Raw genomic sequence first — 24,467 nt, 5'->3', positions numbered from 1 at the left:
ACATGGCTGGCTCCTTCTTATCTTTCAGGTCTCAACTCAAACAGCATCTCACTCAACCTGAGGTGTCACCCCCATCGCCCAAACCCACTCCCCACACACACTCTCCGTCACACCGCCACACTGTCTGCTCTCACTTTATCATAGTGCTACGTATCACTATCTGAAATAATGTTTGCTTATATTTTTCTCTTTCCTACCCTCTGGAATGTAGACTCCTTGAAAATAAGGGCCTTGTCTGTCTTGTATAGCTCCAATTTCTAGAACAGTTTCTAACATATAGCAGGCAATCAATCAATATTTGTTGGATAAATGAATCACTATTATAGTGGAGATAAGGAACAAACTGCTTAGGAGAACACAGAGAAGGAATGGCTTACTTCTGCCTGAGTGTGTCAGGGAAAGCTTCCCTGAAAAGGGGACGTGTGAGTTATCTTTTAAAATGAGCAAGTTTACTAGGCAGGTAAGGAGTGAGGGGAAAGAAAATTGGGAAAGAGGAAATAGTGTGAGCAAAGGCCCAGTCTGCTGGAGAGATGGTCTTCAGGATCCTTTGGAAAAGAGGTAGGAATTGATATACACAGGGAGCTACTTATTCATGGTTTTGTCCATGATACAGAACTCAGACTTTAGAGGCAGTAGGGGGGCCTCTGAATGACTTTAAGCAAAGCAGTTACATGACTGGATCACATTTGATAAATATCATGGGAAGCGTGAAGACAGAGAAGAGAGCCAAAGACAAAGCCCTAGGATGGTACAATATAGTGCAGTAGAGAATGAGGATCCAGAAAAATGAGATTGAGAATGCCTGGTTTTGAAGTAAAATGAAAACCAGAGAAGTGTGGCATTGTGGAAGTCTAGAACAAGGTGTTTCAAAAGAAGAATCTAGGTATATACATTATTAACCCAGGAACTTTTACTTCCAGGTATTACAAAACAGAAACACACATATAAGGAGGTATCTATAATAAATGTTCCCAGAAGGACGGTTTGTAACCACTGAAAAGTGGAAACAACCTGACGGTTTGTAATCACTGAAAAGTGGAAACAACTTAAGTGTCCAACTACAGGATAATGGATAAACTGTTCATACAATGTAACACTATACTGTAGTGAAAGTACACATCTTAGGCCATGCGTGTCAACATAAATGATTCTCATAACAAAATGCTGAATAAAAAGAACATGTTGGAAAAGAAGATATGTAAGAGTAATCATTTTAATCTGGGGGTTAAAATATGAAAACCACTACATTTTTTTATAGGAAGATACATATGTAGCAAAAGTTCAAAAAAGTGTGGGGCATGAACAATAAATACCAACTTAGTATAGTGGCTACATCTGGGAGCATAGGAGCATCTACTGTTGGGAAAGGACACAGCTTCAATTGAATTGATAATTTTCACTCTTGAAGCTAGATGGCAAATACACATGTTCATTATATTATTTTAAATACTTTTTATGTCTGAGGGACTTGAAAATGATTTTAAAGCACCAATAACAAAAAAAGGAGTGGTTCACCAGGTCAGGACAGAGAAGTAATACTTGGATTTGAAAAGACACAGGTCAAGAATAACTTTGGTAAGAACCACTTCAGTAGAGGAGCAGGGGATAAAAGGTCATATGAAGTGGCTTAGAGAGAGAATGGGAGATGTGAAAATGGAGACAACCCATATAGGCAGCTATATAGAAGAGTTCTACCATGACAGGGAGCAGAGAAATAGGGTACAGAGTTAGAAGGGGAAATGGGTCAACAGAAGATTTTTTTTAAGATGGCTTAGGCTTCTTTGCATGACAACAGGAGGAAGTCAATAAAAACAAAAGAACAGATGATGCAGGAGCTAAAGCATAGCTATAGAAGCACAGTCCATAAAAAGGCAGAAGAAGATGAGGTACACAGGACTACAGGAGGGATCAACTTCAGATAGTGTCAAGCATTTTATTTCCAAAGCAGTATCCACAGTAGTATTCGAGCAGATATTGCATCCATACATAATGATAATAATGGCAATTAACAATTTTGAGCACTTATGTTACAGGCAGTATTATAAACACTTCATAAATATTATCTCATTTAACCTTCACAAAATCCCTATCAAGTAGGTATAATTATTATCCCTATTTTACATATAAGGAAACTAAGTTCAGAGAGTTAAAAATTTGCTCAAGAGCTTTCAGATAGCTAGGTAGAGGCTGCCCAGATTTGCATTTCTACATATATCCTCTATGAACAATATAGAACAATAAGAAAAACAAATAAAACTGCACAAAAACCATGTCCTCCATACAACTAGAAGCCACAGAATGTCCAGACTACAAAATAACTGTAAGTGAAAAAGAAAAAACATCAAATCCCAGTGAGTAATCACTCATGCTCCTGCCACAAGCCTTCACAGTAAGTAAGAGCAGTCCAGCAAAAACTGAAGGACAGAGAAAAGAGGAAGCTAGCAGCAGGCCTAAAATTGCTTTATAACCACTACCAGAAAAAGTAAATCCCTTAATTTTATAAATACTAAAACATGATCCAGTCACTGACTGCTGGAGAGGGACTTAAATGTACACATTATCTGAAGTGGGTATCTTCAAAGTGGCTTCTAGAGGAGAAAAAAGGCAAAAAGGAAGGGAGAGGCACCCTTTGGCAACTGGCAGGTGAAAGGGAAAAGAAGCAAAACAGGAAAAGTTAGCGTCCTTCAGGACAAAACAGAACAAAGCAAAAATCAGAGGACATGCAAACACTCTCCTGACCACCGTAAAAAAAAAAAAAAAAAACAACACCTCACAAATTATTAAAGAACTGGACTTTGATACAGTGATAGAAGAGGTTGCCATTGAATAAAGAATCTCATAAACTACCCAAAATCCACATAATGAATAGACAAAAACAAATCAATTCTATACAAAGTTACTACCAAAAAAAGCAATACATCTCAGCAAATGAACCACCCCTCAAAAAAAAAAAAAAAACAGGGCTTCCCTGGTGGCGCAGTGGTTGAGAGTCTGCCTGCCGATGCAGGGGACATGGGTTTGTGCCCCAGTCTGGGAAGATCCCACATGCCGTGAAGCAGCTGGGCCCGTGAGCCATGGCCACTGAGCCTACGCATCCGGAGCCTGTGCTCCACAACAGGAGAGGCCACAACAGTGAGAGGCCCGTGTACCACAAAAAAAAAAAAAAAAAAAAAAAAAACAGAAGAAAACAACACTCCAAACTGAATTAAATATAGTATTCAAACAAAACTTTGAGGATATAAAAAATCACCTTGAATCAGGAATTCAAAATGTACAAAGAAAAATGGGCAAAACGTAATGAGAAATGAAAAGAAGGAAAATTAAACCCAGGAAAGAAAAAGATAATTATGCCAAAAATGAGGAGTAAATACAAGTGTCAAAGAATAGACTCAAATGAAAATGTAATAAGAGGCATTGAAGAAAAACAGAAAAGCAGTCAAGAAAATAAAAATGATACAAAGAAAAAATGTTAATGGGTCAGAGAGGAAGCAATGGAAATGAAGACAAGTAAAGAAGGAATAACTTATGTAAAACTGGAGTCCCTGAAGAAGAAAAGCAAAACAATCAAACAGAACTAATATTTGAGGGACTTCCCTGGCGGTCCAGTGGTTAAGACTCCACACTTCCAGTGCCGGGGGTGCAGGTTCAGTCCCTGGGTGGGGAACTAAGATCCCACATGCCACTCAGCATGGCCAAAAAAAAAAAAAGAAAAACTAATATTTGAAACTATAATTGTCCAAAATTGTCTAAAATTGTCCAAAAGTAAATGAAGATCTGAATCTACATACTGAAAAGGCATACCAGGTATCTGGGAAAATTGACCCAGAACAGTCAAATCTGGGGTAGATCTTTTAAAAGGTATGAGACTTCAAAGAAAAAGAAAAAAGTCCTCAAGCTCTCCAGGCAAAACGATCAAATAACTTACAAAGGCCAAAGAATTAGAATGGCATCCACAATATGCAAAACAAGGCAATAATGGAGCAGGATTTTTAAAAAAATAAAGTGTGAAACAAGGATTTTATGTCCAGCCAACTCTTCCTATATCAAGTGTCAAGACGATAGAAAAACAGTTTTAAATATATAAGGCCTTAGGAATTCAATACTTAAAAGTCACTCTTCAGAAACCTATTAGAGCTTCATTCAACAAAGAAATGACTGGGAAAACTTCAGCAAAAAGGCTGATGGTAAGTATTTTCATATGTCTAATTGTATCAAAGACTAAATAAAAGGTGAAGATGAGGGTGAAAGATCAATGTTCAAATATTATACATTATGATACAATGGAAATAATGCAACAAAAAATGGGAAGAAAAAGGAAAGAGGAAAGTAGAATAAGCTATTGATTCTGCAATAGGCAACTGTCGGGATACCATTAAAAACTGACAAACCAGACATTAAAACATTAAATAACCAAACAGGCTGGTAAAATCATTTTAAATAGAAATAAGAAAGATGAATAAGAAAATGAAATATGGACTACAAAGGATGGTATGGTGTGACACTTTTCTAAATATACCTTTATGTATGATTCTGACTTCTAGAACTATGTTAACATTTTACAGACTTAGAAAAAGAATCAAAGCCAACAAGAATTGGGGAAGACCCGAAATGAAATACATACAAACAGAAATAAGCCTAACTATATGAAAAAATAAATACCATAACCGCACTGAAGGCAGAGGGAAGAAAAAAACTATTCACATAGTCTCAAAGTATCTCCCCCATGATACTTATTAAGCACAAAAAGAAAAACAGTAACTTTACAAAGGACAGACCTAGCAGGTAGCACCTTTGTAAACTAAGTAACTTTGTAAAACAGTATTTTGACTACACACTGTAATGCTAAAGACAAAAAGAACAATGCACAAATATTTTCTTCTCATTAGTAGGCTTGTTTTTCACAAGGACATAGATTATCAATCCCTGAACTACTTTATGTGTACTGTGAGTGAATGAGTGTGTGTCTGTGTTGTGAATAATGAAAGTCCAGGTTTCTCACTATCAAAGAAAGGAGTTAAACATTAAGATAAGGTGGAAAGCTGGAATGAACACTGTCATGTTGTATTGAAATTTTAAGCATCAGCCTGAACTCAGTTTTCAATATGTGTACGTATAGATAAATACAAATGTATGTATACATACATATATATTACTAGCTCTGTCATGAGAAGATCTAGAAGCAATGACACTCCAGTACCAAAGGGCACACCTAACACTTAGATTTTGGTTTCTAAATACCATTCTCCAATAAAAGAAACCTGGCTCCTTGAAGAAATGGTTGGCATGGGGAAGGTACAACAAAATACTGGAATATTTTGTATTGTCAGAAAGTAAGGAACTATGCAAAAAATTATGGAGACCTATCAGAAGAACATAAGCAGCAGCCTGAAGGGACACACACTGGTCAAATGTGAGACAGTTAAAACATCAAAATAAATTACAGTAAGTGTTTATATCCCTGGAATAAAATAAGAATCCATAATCCATAGTGATATTCATTAATTAATTAACTAATTAACTAATTAAGAAGAAAAAAGTTCTTCTTTAAAGTAAAATTCTAACTATAAATGTAGAAAGAATGATTAAAACAGAAAAATCACCATTTGGCAAACACCACAGTAATAATCGTTGCAGGGAAGAATCATCAATAGATGCTAAAATCACTGAGTAAAAATATAATGAGAAATATTCACGTAGTCTCAAAGTATCCCCTCATATGATACTTATTAAACATGAGAAGAAAAATAATAACTTTACAAAGGAGAACCCTGGCAGGCACCACATTAACCAGTGATCAAAGTTAACAGCACCAGTGATGCAAAATATTCACATCATGTCCTTCCCAAAATGAGGAACTGGGACGGACACAACCTTGGTTCTATGGTATTCCTGTCCAAAAAACCACATAACCTGAATTTAAGCATGAGAAAACAACAAACAAACCCAAATTGGGACACTCTACAAAACAACTCTTCAAAAATTGCAAGATGGTAAAAAGCACAGGAAAACTTAACCCATCCAGATTAAAGAATACATAACAACTACATGCAAAATTTTATCCTGGATTGGATCCTGGAATCAGAGAAAGTACATTAGTAGACAATTGGTGAAATGTAAACAGTCTGTGGATTAGATAATATTGTTGTTATCAGTGTTGATTTCCTGATTTTGCTAATTACACTGCAGTTACATAAAATATAAAATTTGGAGAATCTGATGAGGTGCATTCAGAAATTTTTTAGAAGTGTTTTGTAAGTTAAAAGTTACTCAAATTAAAAAGTTAATAAAATAAAATAAAACTTGCCCAAAGCCACAAGTAAATGCCAGAGCTGGGAACACGCTTGTTCCAGAGCCCATACCAACATGCTCCACTGCACCTTAGGACAACTAAACACAATTAAAGACTAACTCAGGTACCAGGAGCTGTTCTAAATGCCTTAAACATACTAACTTGCAGGTATTATAAGTATCATCATTATCATCATCATCTTCATGAGGCATAGAGAAATGAGGAAATATTTCCAATATCATACATCTAGTAAGTAGTAAGACTACAACTTGAACACTAGCTTAACCCCAAAGTCCATGATTTCATGTTCTTAACTAATATCCTATAAAACAGATGCTAGAAAAGAAAATAATAAGAAATCAAAAGATCCTTAAAAATTAAAGATATGATTGTCAAAATAAAAAAAAATTCAACATAGCATTAGAATTTAAGAATATCTCTCAGAAATTAAAGAAATAAGAGAGAAGAGATAAGAAGTATGAAGAATCAATCCAGCTAATCCAAGATAGAGCTAACAGAATTACTGGGAAAAAAAAAAGAGACAGAAAATATAGAGAAGAATATTATCAAGGAAATAGTACCAAAGAAAATTCTCCAGAGTTCAAGAGAAACAGGAGTATGCAAACTGAAAGGATCCACTAGTGCTGACAGCGACAAATGAATAAAGACCCAGACCTAGACACATCCATCACTGTGAAATTTCAGATACCAAGGATAAAGAGGAAAGCCTAAAAACTTCCAGAAAAAAAACGTCCAAATTAAAGTGGGTCACCCACAAGAGAATAAGAATCTGAATAAGATTTCTCTTCAGCAACACTAGGAAGACAAAAAACAAAACAAATCAAAACAAAACACACACATACACAAACACAAAAAAATGCAGTATAGCCTTTAACATTCTTAGGAAAATAATTTTCAGCCTGGAACTGAACTGTCAAATATGAAGATATAATACAGACATTTTTAGAAACACAAAGGCTCAGAAAAATTTATTTCCCATTCATCACTCCATCACTTTTTTATTTTATTTTTTTTTGAAGATTTTTTTTTGATGTGGACCATTTTTAAAGTCTTTATTGAACTTGTTACAGTACTGTTTCTGTTTTATGTTTTGGTTTTTTGGCCACAAGGCATGTGGGATCTTAGCTCCCCAACCAGGGATCAAACCCACACCCCCTGCATTGGAAGGTGAAGTCTTAACCAGCGGACCTCGAGGGAAGTCCCTCCCTCACTTTAAAGAGAGAGATGTGTTGTAATATAAATTTATATTTATCCTTCCTTCCTTCAAGTAAGGTGAAGATGTACTCCAACAAAACAAGATTAAAAAAAAAAAGAAAACATGTATATTTAGAAATAGTAGCCTAAGCCATAGAGTAATGAAGAGAAGTTCAAAATTAACAGCTGTGCAGCAAAGCCAGAGGGCAACCAGTTGAGACTGGAGCAAGAAGATAGAGGGATCCAGAAGACAGGGCGGGGGGAAGGATCCCACACAATAGACAGAGTGTTCAAGAGTTGGAAGGGAAAATGAGGATATGATAAAAATACATTATGTAAGAAAAAGAAAGGAGAAAAGAAAAGCAATGAAAAACTATAGGGAATACAAAAATCTACACAATGAAGTCATGATCCAAATGTAAAATATCTAGTCCAAATTAGAACAGGAAATCAGTGGGTTTCATGAAGATAAGTGAAACGGATTGTAAACAATAAACAGAAAGATTAAGAAACTAGTAGATTTTTTAAGGCATAAGATTCTTCTCTGTATATTTTTTAAAAGTGTGAGAAACTCAAAGAAAAACAAAAAGCTATTTCAAAGTTATAATCCACATATGAAGCAAACTAAAATGGACATGATTTTGAGTAACTGGTGACTTAAAAGAAAGGGCTACCCATCTGAACACCTCTTTTAAGTAGCATGGAATCATGACATTGGAAACAAAGAGAAAGAAACAGCTTTGCAGTGAATATTTCCCTACTGTTAATAATGCAAAAGCTGAATATCAATTTTCAAAGGTCGGAATCAACCTGCAAATACGAAGCATGGGAAACTTAATTTGATTACAGAATAAACAAAAATGTGATAAACCTTGATAGTGTCAAAATAAAACTACAGCCAACCCAAGATGGGAGGTAGAAAGAAGAATGGAGAAGAAAGAAAAGGTAGGGGATGGATAAGGAAGGGAGAACAGGTGATTACTGCTTTTCATTATAAGTACTTTGTCCTATAGGCATTATTTTGCGAAAAATATCTTTTAATGTTTTAAGGAGAAAGCTGTTACCAGTGCAAATGCTACAAAGAGGTCAAGTGAGAAAGCTAGATCTGGCCTGTAAAATCACGGATGACCTTGAAAAGACCATTTCATGAGAATATTGGCATGGAAACCAGAGTATGGTGGGCTGGGAAATGAAGACCTGAAGAGGACAAGTATACCCAGCAGAACTCTAAGGACAGGAGAGAAGAAAAGAAAGGTTGCTAACAAGAATTAAAAAGAAAGGGAAGGTTGTTGTTGCTATTTTTATTTACATGGGGAAAAAACCTGAGCATGTTTTTAATTTGACTAAGGTAAAGAAGAGACGACAGGTGATGAAATCCAGAGTACAGGATGAGGAATCAGCCTTGTACAGAAGAAGGGATATCTATTCTTCTGAAATACAAAGAAATGAGGTAGGGATGGATTCAGTTTGGGAGGCGGAAAGGCGGTGAGATCCAGCTAACAGGATCACAAAGAGCTTCTTCATCCACTGATGAAGTATATTTTGACCATTCTCAGTACACTGCAAGCTCATATGAAAAACAATCAGACAGGAAATTTTTGAAAACATAAAAATTAGCTGAAATTAGAGATTATGCTATCCAAAGCTGGGTGATCAATGTGAAAATGTATGTGCCAAAATCAGTACTTTAAATTTGGGGATAACATCAGATGTATTCTCTGTATTATGAATTAAGATCACTACTTTCAGTATTACAATTCTAGAGCTACTTTTTCCTCCTGTGTTCTATCTCTCTTTCTTTCTTTCTTTCTTTTTATATTTTGGCTGCATTGGGTCTTCGTTGCTGTGCGCGGGCTTTCTCTAGTTGTGGCAAGTGGGGCCTACTCTTCATTGAGGTGCGCGGGCTTCTCATTGCAGTGGCTTGTCTTTGTTGCAGAACACAGGCTCTAGGCACGCGGGCTTCAGCAGTTGTGGCACACGGGCTCAGCAGTTGTGGCTTGCAGGTTCTGGAGCACAGGCTCAGTAGTTGTGGCGCACAGGCTTAGTTGCTCCACAGCAATGTGGGATCTTCCAGGACCAGGGCTCGAACCTGTGTCCCCTGCATTGGCAGGCAGATTCTTAACTGCTGCGCCACCAGGGAAGTCCCTATTTCTCTTTCAAATTAACCTGATTACTATGATAGGCTATTATTTGGCTACTAAATATTACAAATAGAAATCTATGTTTATGACAGATTTTTAAAATTTACCTTGAGTAACTAGTTCTTTTTCAAAAGAGTACAGGAATTTACAAAAAAAAAATGGTTGACTTTATTTTAAAATGTAGATGCTTTAGCAAAATTTATCAATGCTTTTTGCTTTTTAAATTTCTGTTAATGACCTTCCATCCTAAAGTAGTTCTTCCTCTAGGCATTTATGCTGCTGAAACAGTGTTACGTTACTCCATGACAGGCTTACCCTAAGTAACCTGAAGCCTGCAGACGAATTTTAATAAAATGAAGACATGTTTTTCCTCCAAAGGTTTTACTTTAAATTATAACTAAAACCATAATTTTGAGACCACAAAAATATGCACCCTCATTAAAAATTAAACAACAGCTAAGGGTATTTTGAAGCAAGCTGACTGGGTTAAAAAGTCCTGGGAATAAAACTAAATCTGTGATGATCACTGATACGCATGGGTCATTGCTAAGGCAGCCCCAACTTAAGAACACAAGGATGGCAGGGAAAGATCGCAGTGAGCTTAAAGGGAAGTATTTATTGAGCAGTTTCCATTGTGTGTCCTGGATTACTGGAACATGATACAGTCAGACTCTAGTGTAACACCACTCAAACCAGACTAAGGGTTGTTTACAATACCCTGGGCAATTTGAAACTTTGAGATTTCAACAATGGCATCAACTAACTAAAACATTTTGAGTAGTGTAATCAACTGTGATTTATTACCTCACATGAACGTGTTTCTAGCTTATAAATAAGCTACCACTGACCCCTTTTATCTCACACATAATTGAAATAATGAATTTGTAGTCTTGGTATCACTCTGTATTAAAAATTACAAAGCAGGCGTTTAGAGTTGAAATAAAACTTTACTCCCACCATCTCACCAGCCATTAGCTTTATTAGTCTACAATCATTGCCATTCTGCCTATTTCTGGTTCGCAATAAGACTTACTCATTAGTCTTACTCCTGTCTTTAGCAGCCTTTTAAAATCACAGCCTATTCATGTACCCTTGGTGTAGTCTCTGATGCATCTTTCAGGCTAACATTTCTATGCTTTCCTTCTATGTTGGTTCATCCACCTCTAGGTTGTGTTCATGTTCTGATTGTTTATTATTCTGACTTACTCTTTGATCCACACTCTCTCATCTTGACATTTCTATCTCGTTGAAATCCAGATTTCACGTCTAAATTAGCTTTTGTCTATGCTACCCTAATGAAATTGCTCTGTACTTGTATACATGAACTGCTTTGCTTTGTTCCTCTGCAGAAAACTTCTTCTTCTTTAAGAATTACCAGTGACATTGGTTTCATTCAAATCTTTGCTTCTAAGCTCTTAGGAATAGGCTTTTATTACACCCAAACTTTTCATTTTCCATTAGGTTCCATTCTCTTGATACCTGCTTGCTTCTTCTCTACTCTAACCTTCCTTAGTTTTTGGCTGCTTAAATTGTTTCTATGACAGGTTGTCCTTTCCTCCAACTTTTCCACTTAAAAATTCTAATTATTGAGAAATTTATCTAAAATTTACTTCCATTTTCTTATATTTTCTAATTTATATATTCAATGTATCACTGAGGGAGCTGAAATTAAGTATATATTACTCATTAGCTAAAAAGTTCAGAGCGCACACACACACAAATGTAGAAGAAAAGAAAAAATCTAAATAAATGTTGATTCTCTTTCTTGTTTAGTTTAAGCTTTAGAATCCAACGACCCTGCTCAAACTGAATTCTCTCTATGTATAACCAAAAGCATCCATCACTGTCTATAAAGTCACAAAGTGATATTAGGAGAAAAACAGGCAGGAGGTGTATGCACAATCCATGCACACATATTAAAATTACACATTGCCCGAGAGTCTTCCCTCATAAAAGTAAACAACTCTTCTGTAAAGAGTAATTATATGTTTGTATGACACACAAGTGGGCTTGCTCCCAAGTTAATGGTTTACTAGGGGCTTTACACAGCTAAAAATCAAAACTTTAGAACCCAGGCTTGATTTTTCATAGTGAGTCGTAGGCCATAAAACTGAATATTCCACAGGAACAAATGAAGACAAAAATTAGCACTGTGTCTTGGATTTGAGATAGATTATCCATCCTAACAGACTCCAACCGAATGGCAAAACAGGCAAAGGAAGACCCTGTATCAAACCATCGTCGTGGAGAGTGGTACACAGAGAGAATGAGAGTAGGGGTTGGAGAAAAGGAAAAAAATGTAAACTAAAACCAGAAGAGGCCTTTATGAACCAATAATGACATGTGTCAAGATCTGGGTGATAATCAACTCAACTTTTTGCACCAGAGGGCAAAACAAACCCAAACAACAGGAACTCCAGAGAAGTAACATATCATGTTTCCCCCTAAATCCCAGAGAAAACAATTCACCACCAAAATGTTTCTGATGTACAATCACAAAGTGACACAATTATCACTCTTCAAGATCAAAACAAAACAAAAAAGACCTGCACCCAAAGTAAATAAAAGCTTTAAGTTGGAGAAAGTTGTAGAGGCACAATAGAAGAAACATCTTTGTAACAGTCATCTTTCTACCATACTGTCTTATTATTTTAGATATTCATGCAGAGAATAGTCAAATCAATGATGACCCAGAAGATACACTTTCATTCAATGGCATTTGGCCTCAATTGCTTCTTTGAGCTCTTTTCTCAAAAAAAGGATATAATTTTATATACAGAAAACAATCTAGAATAAAAAGAAATACTGTACTCTCTTTCTAGCCAAAATTTAATTTTCCATTTGTTCTTCGGTAATAACATCCTTTAAAATTGTCCTTTCCACTAGTTATTCTACATGGAGGTGGAAGCTTTACATCTTAGAAATAAGTAACAGCTCATACTAAAGGCTAAAAGGAGTCAGAGTATGATTATTAAAAATGAAGAACAGGGTTCAATACTGCAATGTCATTTTATTCTCACTACAGAAAGATACCTGTGTTTTCCTTAGCAGTGACAGAGGTCACCAGGAAAAGCATAAGATTCATATACAGAGAATACCCTGAACTGATACAAACTGTATTAGCTAGAAGAGAATATTTATAAAACTAATTCTTCTAAACAATTTTGACACTGGATTGAGTTTGGTACACCATGTTTCAAACAGCTGTTCTCCTTAGGATCACAGGTTCAAACGCGCATAGACGATTTACATTTAACAACTGGTAAGCTATCAAATGCCGCACAGCTAAGTGTAGGAGGTTGAGAGAGACGCCATCCTATGAAAAGTGATGCTTTTTTTTAAAGTAGGAACATTGTGTTTTTAGCCAAACAAACTAATACTTAGCCATCTTATTATTCCAGGCACAACTGGTCATTTCAGAGACAACTCTGAATTGGGCAGAGCCCTGAAATGTTCTCCCACTAAATGCCTGATTTTTCTCTTCTTCCCTTACCTGATAATGAGCCTGGGCTTGCTGTGCTGAGTTCAAGGTGACATTGCAGAGCTTGCAGTACAGGGGCTTACATAGCTCCTCCAGGGCAGTGTCTTGCTCCCCTCCCTTAGGTAACTCTTCTTCCCCGGCCAGAGGCAAGGAAGCCTCCTGCCCAAAAGACTTCTGCGGCGGAAGCGGCAAGGTTCCTGTAGACCTGGCAGCCACTGACATAGGAGGAGAGGATGAGGGCCGCTTAGGCGGAGGAAGCCCAGCGTGTTGCAAGAGGATCATTGGGTAGGAAAGACTTGGGCATAATCCAGTGGGTGACGAGAAGTCGGGTCTTCAAATCTGAATCAACAGCAAAAAAATACTTAAAAATGTGTCCTCTGCAATATGACGTGTAAATTGACCACACCATCTGCCCCTTCCTCTACTTCTCCAAACCATCTTTAGGACTCCTTTCCTTTTACCTCATCCAGCAGACTGCCCCTGTGTGTTAATCCACACTGACACAGTGCTCTTCCACTGAGAACAGCTTTATAGATCTGGCTTGATTTTGCTTGGCACAGCTCCAAATGCAGTCCCTCTGGCCCAGGAACATTATTAACAGTATTGCATCCGTGGCTAATTAAATCTAAAAATCACATGGCTGAAATGGACATCAAAGGTCACCCAGTCCAGACCCCTTCCCTCAGGCACACTTAAACACTCCTGACCATAATCATGCATAGACAAAAAAAACACCACCACCAGCAAAGAACCTTAGCAAATATCTCCTTTCCATGCAAACTAGTCTTTCTATCCAAATGATATCAAAAAGAATGAAATAAAGAGTGTCACTGCTCAGATTACTGCCAGCACTTCTAGAACTAGCTAAAATATCACGGAACTCTAGGAAAAAATCTGAGTTACCATGTGACAAAAATAAATAAAAGTGTACCTTCTGATCAACTAGTAATATTTAAATAATTGAGCCAATGACTCCTCAGAGCAGAGGCTGCAAGCAGACAACCTGTACGCCACATGCAGCCACAGATGTGCTCTGCTTGGAATATACAGTGTTTTGTTTTGCTTTCATTTTTAAACTGAATTAAAGTCAACATTTAAAAATCAAAAGATTTGTGGCTCCTCTTGATAAAAGGGTGATCTGGCAACACTTGGCCCATGGTCCTACATGGGCAACAATTAGCTAGTTAGTGCTGACAGGCACTGTCCCGGGGTAGCCAAGCTTGCCTTCTCTAGGCCACCTCAGTCTGCACTCAGCCTGCTGCCTATATTCATATTACTTGCCTGCTCCCCGTAAGCTTAAGACCCCACCTCATATAGCCTTAGATGGTATTCATGAGTCCACTATAAAATCAGAGTATTTTCTCTCCCTCTAGAGGTAAATTACCTACATGAAATAGTGTATCAAGTAAATGTCCAATGGCATACTGAATCACACTACCACAAGCCCCAATATAATTCTAGTTCCTCAGTCTTTCGACTACTTGCTTTCCCCTTCTTATTAAATAACTGATAGTCTCTATTCTGTTTCCCTCAGAAAAGACCCAGTATGTTCCAATCCCACTTCAATTTTATCTATGATTTCTCCGGTCTCCCACCCAGATGGCAACTTCTAACCCTGAGTATCTCAAAATGAACCACAGTATGCACTTTGAGTTCCCACAATTCTAATTAACCCAAATTAAAATCCTTATTTCAAACTCCTCTATTCTTTTCACTCTCAATACTATTAAAACCTCTTTTCTTGGTCAATAGAATATGGCTATTTTAAGCTGCTGAAATTTTCCATCTGCAATAGAAATGTGTACATTTCATGACAATAATAGATTTACTAAAATTAACCAAGAACATTTTGAAAAGTTAAAAGTCTCTTTTACCACATTTAATAAGTATATACACATGGAAATTGCAACCAAGTAACAGCTTTTATACTAAATTCAGGGTCTTGGGGCAGCAAAGGACATCAGTGCAATGGGAAAATAATATAGTAAAGGACAAAGTACATAAATTATTAGTCATAGTACTTAACAATACTTCTCATTAAACATAATATTTAGAAATACAACAATATTATTTTATTCTCAAGCAGAAGTATGCTGTCCATTTCTCTGAGAATATTTTTTTAAAAAGCAATACAGATTTAGAACATTTAAAAAGTCAGGGTCTCTATAACCATATTATTTCTCTCAATTAAGTCAAAGACATTCAGAAAGCAGATACAGATATTTTGAAAAGGGAAACTAAGGAGACAAAGACCACTTTTTTTAAGTTCAACTACCTAATTATAATAATTCATAATATTAAAAAACTACACATACCACCTGTACAGAGACATACTGATACCAAAGTGCCAATGACAAGCTGTCAGCTCAGAAGAGAAATGGTGGAGGAGGGTGTCAAAACATCTGGATAAAGGAAATCAGCAATATAAACAGAAAATCAAATGCTACCAAATGCCTAGACATGTCTGGACTTGTTTTATGAAAGTTTACTCCCACTTGAGGAAATAGCAGCATGTGTCTCCCCCAGTGTTGTCTACAGGCTTCCATCAAAATAAAGGCCTGATAAAACCCCCTGAATTGAAGAAAAAATTCTCACCAAGTACAGACTTACCCATTATTGCATCTTACCTTTATAATGTTTAAAGAATAGCTAGATAGTCCAAAATTCTTTCTTGTAATATTTAACAATCGAAAAGATGTCAACTCCCCCCAAAAGCGTCTATGCATGACAATTACATCAGGTATTTCTATACTTGCAAAAAAAAAAAAAAAAACTAGCGGAAAATAAAAAACTAAAAGAAATACTAAAACGAAGCCTTCAGTGAAAGCAGGAATGGTGGAATATAAAGAGACTCAAAGCACTTGCGACTCAGATCTGCTCAACTACTGCATTAGATTAAAAGAAACTAACTTGATAGCTGATGTAAATAAAATATTCCTTGGATCAAAAAAGCCATTCAATTTGATGCTTGAAGTGGCATAAATGAAGGATTTATGGTGGTTAATATCCCGGTTTGGAAGGGGTTGAGGGGCAATAAAGAAAATCAAAGCTTCAGTGTACCCTATTTAAAGAAAACGAATGATCATATAGCATAGTTTTCATGATCGGACTGGGGCCTACTCTTCACTTACTGTATTAAAGACAACCACTTTCTCATTTGGAGAAATCTTCTTAGGAAAGGGAACACAATAAAGGAACAGGTTACTGGCACCTCAACAAACTAGGGAAGTCTGTAATTGGGAATTCTGGAAACGAGGGAAAGACGGTGAGCGTTATTCAAAGGTCATCAGAACGCAGCGAGAAGGAATGAGAGAGAGGAAAATAGAAAAATAATCAGTTGAGGTAAGGTATATCACATAAGGAAGACCCAAAAGAACGGAAGAATCTGGGGGAAAAGAGGCCTTGGTGGATTGGCGAATGTTCTCTAGGCTCAGCTATGACGGTTCCTAATCCCAGGGAACCTTTCACGTTATTTGAATCAAAGCTACATATACTTCAGCATCGCCCACATATACCTTACATTCTTAAAATGTGCATGCATACACACGAGCGCGCACACACATACATACACATACACACGCACCTCAATCCCATAAGGATGCCATCACGAAACATGGAATCCCCAGTCTCCCACGGGGCGGGGGCAAGCGCGAGGGCCAAGGCAGCTGCACGCCTAAAATGATCCAAACAGTACACGTGAAATGCTTATAAACAAACAGATAAATAAAAGCAGCGCAAGTCTGTCACGTGGAGGGCAGGTGGAAAGACCGCACCGGAAAGGAACTCCTAGTCCCGTCGCTCCTGTGCTCGTCCTAAATGCCCCGAGGCTCGCGATCGCCCGCACTTACCGGAACCCCCAGAACGCTCCGGGAGTCTGGGCGCCGCGTCTGCCCGGGACGCCCGCCGCCCTCGGTCCTACGCACCCCGCTCGGCCCGGTTCAACTCCGCCTCCCTCCCCGCAACTTTCTCGCTGGTCCCGCCGAGCCCCCTCCGCAGCTAAAGGCTGACTGTCAAAAGTCAGTCCAACCGGACCCACAGGGAAACAGCTGCAGGAAGTGACTGCGGAACCCGGAGGCTGCGGAGGAGGAGACTGAAGGCGCCGGCCCGGCGTCGCCAGTGCGCATGTGCCTGGTGGAGCAGGCCCCGTGGCGGCGGCAACTACAGCGGCGACGGAGGCTCCAGCCCCGGGCTGGTGGGGCGCGCGCCCGGCAGGTGCGGGGACTGTGAGCGCAGGGGCGCTGAGCAGGAGCGGCGAACCAAGGCACGAGTCAGAGGGAGGATGCACCACCGCGAGTCCTAAGACCTGTTCATCATATAACCTGGAAAGTTGATCCAGAGCAGAAACCTGGGCAGAGTTTTTGCAACTTTCATCTCCTGTCATTGAGATCCAAACCTTTTTCATTCCAGCCCCACCCTCAGTCCGCTGATTGCCGGCTAAGGCGGCAGAGTGGAGTGGCCAAAATATCCAGGATCTTTTAACCTGCTGCGACAGAACCTTTAAATTGCACCTTTCCCCAGGAAGGAGGAAGACTAGTCCGGCTGCCTACTCAGTGGTCTCCAATCACACAAGAAAACACGGAGGGAGAGGGAGAGACAGAGACAGACAGACAGACTTGCCCTCTCCCCAGCATCAGAGTGGGCAAGGGATAGAGAAGACCTTCCCTTGAGCGCGCGCGCGCACACACACACACACACACACACACACACACACCAGCCGCGCCTGCAAAACAGGAAAGACTAGGAAGAGACTGGCTAAGGCCAAAATGTCACATCCTCTCATAGTCAACCTCAACACTTTCAGGGTTGACATTGAAAGATGAGCTGAGAAAATTCCAGCTCTAAAATTCTGTTAACTTGTAAATTAACCCATAGGAATATTTCCGGGGGGGGGGGGTGGGCACGTAAAATATGCATAACATAAATTTACCATTTTCACCATGTTAATTGTTCAGTGCCATTAAGTACATTCACAACGTTGTGTACTTATTTTTTAATCATTAATTAAAATGTCAAGGAGACCTACTTATAGAAAGATGTGCCTTAGTCGTAGGCAAACTACTGCAGGAAATTAAAGCTGTTTCTTTGGTTGAAACACACCATCCAATGCTACCACCAACACACCAAATTGACTGTTTTCTAGAAATGACTTAATAAATACATTGACTGTTTAGCAATCACACCCACAGCTAGTGTACACAGGTCATTTGGGGAGAGTAATCCATCATGCTTAGGTAGAAAACAAATTGTTTTTCTGAACTAATTTTCTGTTTATATATACATACTTTATATGTCAAGTTTTTAAATGGCCACATTGTTTTTAAGTAGTCTGGTTTGATTCTTCCATATGAAACTGTCCAGTTTCCCCATCGCCATTTATTGAAGAGGCTGTCTTTTCCCCATTGTATATTCTTGCCTCTTTTGTCATAGATTAATTGACTATATGAGTTTATTTCTGGGCTGTCTATCCTGTTCCATTGATCTGTCTGTTTTTATGCCAGTACCATGCTGCTTTGATTACTGTAGTTTTGTAGTATGGTCTGAAGACAGGGAGCATGATACCTCCAACTCTGTTCTTCTTTCTCAAGATTGTTTTGGCTGTTCAGGGTCTTTGTGTTTCCATACAAATTTTAGAATTATTTGTTCTAGTTTATGAAAATGCCATTGGTATTTTGATAGGGCTTGCATTAAATCTATAGATTGCCAGGGGTATTATTGTCATTTTAACAGTACTAGTTCTTCCAATCCATGAACACAGTATATCTTTCCATCTGTCTGTGTCATCTTCAATTTCTTTCATCAGTGTCATAGTTTTCTGAGTACAGGTCTTTTACCTCATTAGGTAGGTTTATTCCTAGGCATTTTATCCTTTTTGATATCATGGTAAATGGAATCATTTCCTCAACTTCTCTTTCTGATAGTTTGTTGTTAGTGTATAAAATTGCAACAGATTCCTATATAATAATTTTGTATCCTGCAACTTTACCAAATTCATTGATTAGTCCTAGTAGTTTTCTGGTGGCATCTTTAGGATTTTCTATGTATAGTATTGTGTCATCTGCAAACAGTGACAGTTTTACTTCTTCCTTTCCAATTTGGATTCCTTTTATTTCCTTTTCTTCTCTGATGGCTGTGGCTAGGGTTTCCAATACTATGTTGAATAAAAGTGGCAAGAGTGGACATTCTTGTCTTGTTCCTGATCTTAGAGGAAATGCTTTCAGCTTTTCACCATTGAATATGATGTTGGCTATAGGTTTGTCATATATGGCCCTTATTATATTGAGGTATATGCCCTCTGTACCCACTTTGCTGAGAGATCTTTATCATAAATGGATATTGAATTTTGTCAAATGCTTTTTCTTCATCTGTGGGGTGATCATGTGATTTTTATCCTCCCTTTTGTTAATGTGGTGTATCATGTTGATTGATTTACAAATACTGAACCATCCTTGCATCCCTAGGATAAATCCCACTATATCAAGGTACATGATACTTTTAACATATTGCTGAATTTGGTTTGCTAATATTTTGTTGAGGATTTTTGCATCTACGTTCTGTGATATTGGCCTATAATTTTGTTTTTTTGCAGAGTCCTTGACTGATTTTAGTATCAGGGTGAAGCTGGCTTTGTAGAGTAAGTTCAGAAGCATTCCTTCCTCTTCAGTTTTTTGGTATAGTCTGAGAAGGACAGAATTTCTTTAAATGTTTGGCAGAATTCATCTGTGAAGCTGTCTGGTCCTGGACTTTTTTGTTTGGAGATTTTTAGATTACTAATTTAATTTCATTACTGGTAATTGGTCTATTCATATTTTCTATTTCTTCCTGATTCAGTCTTGGGAAATTGTGCATTTCTAGGAATTTATCCATTCTTTCTACATTGTCCATTTTATTGGCATGTATTTGTTTGTAGTGATCTTTTATGTAATTCTGTGGTGTTAGTTGTAACCTCTTTCATTTATGATTTTATTTATTTAATTTTCGATTGCTTTCTTGATGAGTCTGGCAAAAGCATTATCAATTTTGTTTATCTTTTCGGGACTTCCCTGGTGGCACAGTGGTTAAGAATCCGCCTGCCAATGCATGGGACACGGGTTTGATCCCTGGTCCAAGAAGATCCCACATGCCGCGGAGCAACTAAGCCCATGTGCCACAACTACTGAGCATGCGCTCTAGAGCCTGCGAGCCACAACTACTGAGCCCATGTGCCACAACTACTGAAGCCCACACGCCTAGAGCCCATGCTTCACAACAAGAGAAGGCACTGCAACAAGAAGTCCGGGCACTGCAACAAAGAGTAGTCCCCGCTCGCCGCAACTAGAGAAAGCCCGCACGCAGCAATGAAGACCCAATGCAGCCAAAAATAAATAAATTTTTTTTAAGTTTTATCTTTTCAAAAATCAGCTCTTAGTTAAATTAATCTTTTCTATTTTTTAAGTCTCTATTTCATTTACTTCTGTTCTGATCTATATTGTTTCTTTCCTTCTACTAACTTTTGGTTTAGTTTGTTCTTCTTTTTCTAGTTCCATTAGGTGTAAGGTTTTGTTATCCACTTCATGTGAATGCAAATGTTCATGATCCTCTTTCCTCACTGGGATGGAAAAGAATTTATTTACCAAAATCAGTGACCACAAATAATGTACCTGAAGCCACATTCATCTGTTCTAACAAAAATACTACACCCAGCATGACTACTGCAGCAAGGCTATTACAGCAAGGTAGTCTACAGTTATTCTGCAGGATCTATATGGCTCCTGCAGAGGCCAGTCTGTGGATTAAATCGAGATTATCATCTTTGCATCTTTTAGATATTTAAGGGACGCACTCCACTGTCTTCTCTGGGATGCAACATTGTTTTTGATTCACTGTTTTGGCTGGGGGTAAGGGTGAGAAGTTTCAAAGGCTTCCCCTTAGTTTTCCCTGGTATGATATTTCTTACCTCACAAACCAAGACCCATTATGGGGCTATGACATGCTTGACATAACCAAGAATGTCGTTCCCAGTTTAGCAACATGAAAATGAACACCAGGTGGGTCTGCAGTCTAATGGGTCAGTGGGAAGTCCCACTTTGTTCAAGACTCCATTCATTACCTGCCCCCCATGTGCTTCCAAACTAATAGGGCGTATTATGGACTGAATGTTGGTGTCCCTTAAAAATTCATATATTGAAGACCTAGCCTCCAGTGTAGCTCTATTTGGAAATGAGTTCTGTAAGGACATAAGTAATTAAGATTAAGTGAGGTCATAAGGGTGGGGACTTGATCCAATAGGATTGGTGCCCTTATAAGAAGAGACAACAGAGAGTTCATTCTTTCTCTCTTCACATGTGCACACAGAAGAGGTCATGTGAGCATACAGGGAGATGGTGACCACCTACAAGTGAAGAGAAGAGGCCTCAGAATAAAACCTACCTTGGGGGCTTCCCTGGTGGCGCTGTGGTTGAGAGTCTGCCTGCCGATGCAGGGGACACGGGTTCGAGTCTTGGTCTGGGAGGATCCCACATGCCGCGGAGCAGCTGGGCCTGTGCGCCACAACTACTGAGCCTGCGCGTCTGGAGCCTCTGCTCCGCAACAAGAGAGGCCGCGATAGTGAGAGGCCCACACACCGCGATGAAGAGTGGCCCCAGCTTGCCACAACTAGGGAAAGCCCTCGCACAGAAACGATGACCCAACATAGCCATAAATAAATTAATTAAAAAAAAAAAAAACCTACCTTGACATCACCTTGATCTTGGACTTCCCAACCTCCAGAACTGTGAGAAATATATTTCTGTTGTTTAATCCATCCAGTCTGTAGTATTTTGTTATGGCAACCCAAGCAGACTAATATAGGGGCATTATGACACTTTGGGTTTCTGTTTATCAATGTCAACTTATTTCCTGCAGCGTTAATAGTCTTCAACATGTCTGGGCAGTTCCCTTTCCTCAGTGAACAGAACTGTCACCTGAATAAATGGCCATAGGTCCATTTGGGCAAAGACTGAGGCTACCATCAGGGCATGTACTTCCTGTGGTATTTCAGAGAACTTCCTCCTGGGAATCTAGCTACCTCTTCATGTAGCAGGTTCTGGACCTGAACACTGACTCAGGTCTGGGCAAGGGATCATCTCTTTTCAAATTAAGGTAAGATTTACATAGCACAAAATTCATCATTTTAACCACTTTAGAGTGTACAATTTAGTGATTTTTAGCACATTCACAATGTTGTACAATTATCACACCTATCTAATTCCAAAACATTTTATTACCTCTAAAAAGAAAATCTGTACCTATTAAGTAGTTGTCACTATTTTCTATGCCATCAACCCCCCACCAGCCCCTGACAACTACTAATCTACTTTCTATCTCTATGGATTTGCCTATTCTAGACATTTCACATAAATGGATTCATATAATATGTCACCTTTCATCTTTACTTTTTAATGGAAGATAACCCTCAGTTTCCTGCTTATCCATTGCCACTTTCTTTTGATTATATGTACTAAACAGCACCTTCATTTCCTGCTCATCTCTTTTGTCTCTAGGGAGGCCATGCTCTGTTAACCATCTTCACAATGTTATGTGGTTCAAGCCTGCCTCTATGAACTGAATGTTTGTGTCCCCACAAAAGCCATACATTTAAAGCCTTAATCCCCAATGTGATGATATTTGGAGGTGGAGCCTTTGGGGAGTAATTAAATTCAGATGAGATCATGATGGTAGTACCTCCATGATGAGATTAGCATCCTTGTAAGAAGAGGTGGGGACCAGAGCTTCTTCTCTCTACCATGTGAGGATACAGCAAGAAGGCTGCTGTTTATAAACCAGGACGAGGGCCCTCACCAGAAACCACCACACATGCTGGCACCTTGATCTCTGACTTTCAGCCTCCAGAACGATGAGAAATAAATTTCTGCTGTGTAAGCCACTGAATGTATGGTATTTGTTATAAAAGCCCAAGCTGACTAAGACACCTGCCATTCCAGCCCCTCTGGACATTACAATAATTGCAACCCCCTGGCTTCTGGCAGATAAGCATCACCCTCTGGTCTCTATAACTTTGGGGTCCCATTGTTCCCATGGCTATCATGAGCCAAGCTCTGTGACAACTTCTCCTTCCATCAGTTATAACCTACAAAGGAGAGCCACCACTGACCTTGTTAGTTATTCTCCTCTCACTTATGCACTCATGATGGTCTTGGTAATGATGTGTCCTCTGGGTCTTGGGCTATAATTCCTTGGTGGGTTTTCTGGTGGTGCATAATATAAACATTTTGGCATGCCCAATCCCTAAGCCTTTTAATCCCTTCCTCCACCATCAGCCATGGTAGTTCAGGCATTTAAATTTCATTCAGCCTGAGCCATTGTTTTCTCCAAGCTTCTAAGAGTCATCTTAGCTCTGAGTTTGCACCATCCTCTGGCATCCTTGTCAGGATGTTAAATCTGATATCCTAAGAAAGTGGCCCCAAGTCAATAACCTCTTCCTTATCCAGTCTTAAATTTTAGTCACTTTGATCAAGAACCTTCCCTGGCTCCTGTCAGTACATGCTGACTCATTTTTGCAGCTCCTTTGGTTGGTCTCTTTCTTTCCATGTCAAGTCCAGCATGTCCTTGGATGGGTTATGTTGTGACTTAATCTTAGTTATTGGCCTGGAAGCCAGAAGAGGAAGCAAGGACAGATCTTGAGGGAGCCTCCACTGCTTTGCAGAAGAGAGTCCTCTGTAGTGTCTTCCCACAGAAGATAGGAGTACTAGCTCTTAATACGGAGGGGCGGGATATCTCTGCAGGCTCTGACGGTTCAGAGGAATCTGGGGATTCAAAATCTTTGAGGTTATCCACACAAATATCCTCATCCCATACATCAGGGACCCAAGTCTTCCAACCAAAGCCCTCACCTTGACATAGCAGTCCTGCCTTAGCTAAGAAGTCAATTGTCTTTGAAGACCAGTGACTCAAACTAAGTACTGAGTATGGTTTTCAGCAATTTTTGTTCTCTCATTGCAGGAGATAAAGGCCTTTTGTAATTACCAAAGAGGTCTTATGACATTCACACTTAGTTTTCAAGTGCTTGTTAAATGCCCTCAACATTTCTTCAGCCCCCTGTAAAGCATCAATGCAACTTACTATCAGTCAGCAAATTTCATGTCATTGTTTTCATTGTTCACCCACTACCACCCTGGCACTTTTCCAAAGCTTGAATTATTGTACCAGTCAAGGCATTCTCCACCAGAACATTTTCCCAAATCACCAATGGTGAAAGTGTAAACAACTTGGCTGCCATCTTGTGCTAGAAACTATCTTTGCCACACATACCACTTGGGATGCTAGCCAAATGATCCAATTCATAATCTTCACTGCTGGTGCCTTA

The 24,467-nt window shown here is 38.8% G+C and overlaps 1 protein-coding gene across 3 annotated transcripts in view; it reads right to left on the bottom strand.

Annotated features, from left to right (window-relative positions):
* Window positions 1–17,232, bottom strand: part of ZMAT3 (zinc finger matrin-type 3) — a 32,178-nt gene extending 14,946 nt beyond the window's left edge. The window contains exons 1-3 of one of the 3 annotated variants that reach the window (XM_060298399.2): window positions 16,975–17,231; window positions 16,710–16,799; window positions 13,139–13,465 (exon numbers count right to left, since the gene is read on the bottom strand). In XM_060298399.2, coding sequence (XP_060154382.1) covers window positions 13,139–13,408 — 270 coding nt within the window. In that variant the 5' untranslated portion in view covers window positions 13,409–13,465; window positions 16,710–16,799; window positions 16,975–17,231. Of the gene's footprint in view, window positions 1–13,138; window positions 13,466–16,709; window positions 16,800–16,974 lie in introns of all 3 variants that reach the window. The other 2 variants (XM_030863196.3, XM_030863172.3) reach the window with 2 other exon arrangements.
* Window positions 17,233–24,467: the final 7,235 nt, after the last annotated feature.

This window comes from Globicephala melas, chromosome 4, assembly GCF_963455315.2.
Source record: "Globicephala melas chromosome 4, mGloMel1.2, whole genome shotgun sequence".
In the NCBI taxonomy this organism is placed as follows: Eukaryota; Metazoa; Chordata; class Mammalia; order Artiodactyla; family Delphinidae; genus Globicephala; species Globicephala melas.
Note: the sequence above shows the minus strand (reverse complement) of the source record. Positions and strands in the feature narration are given on the sequence as shown.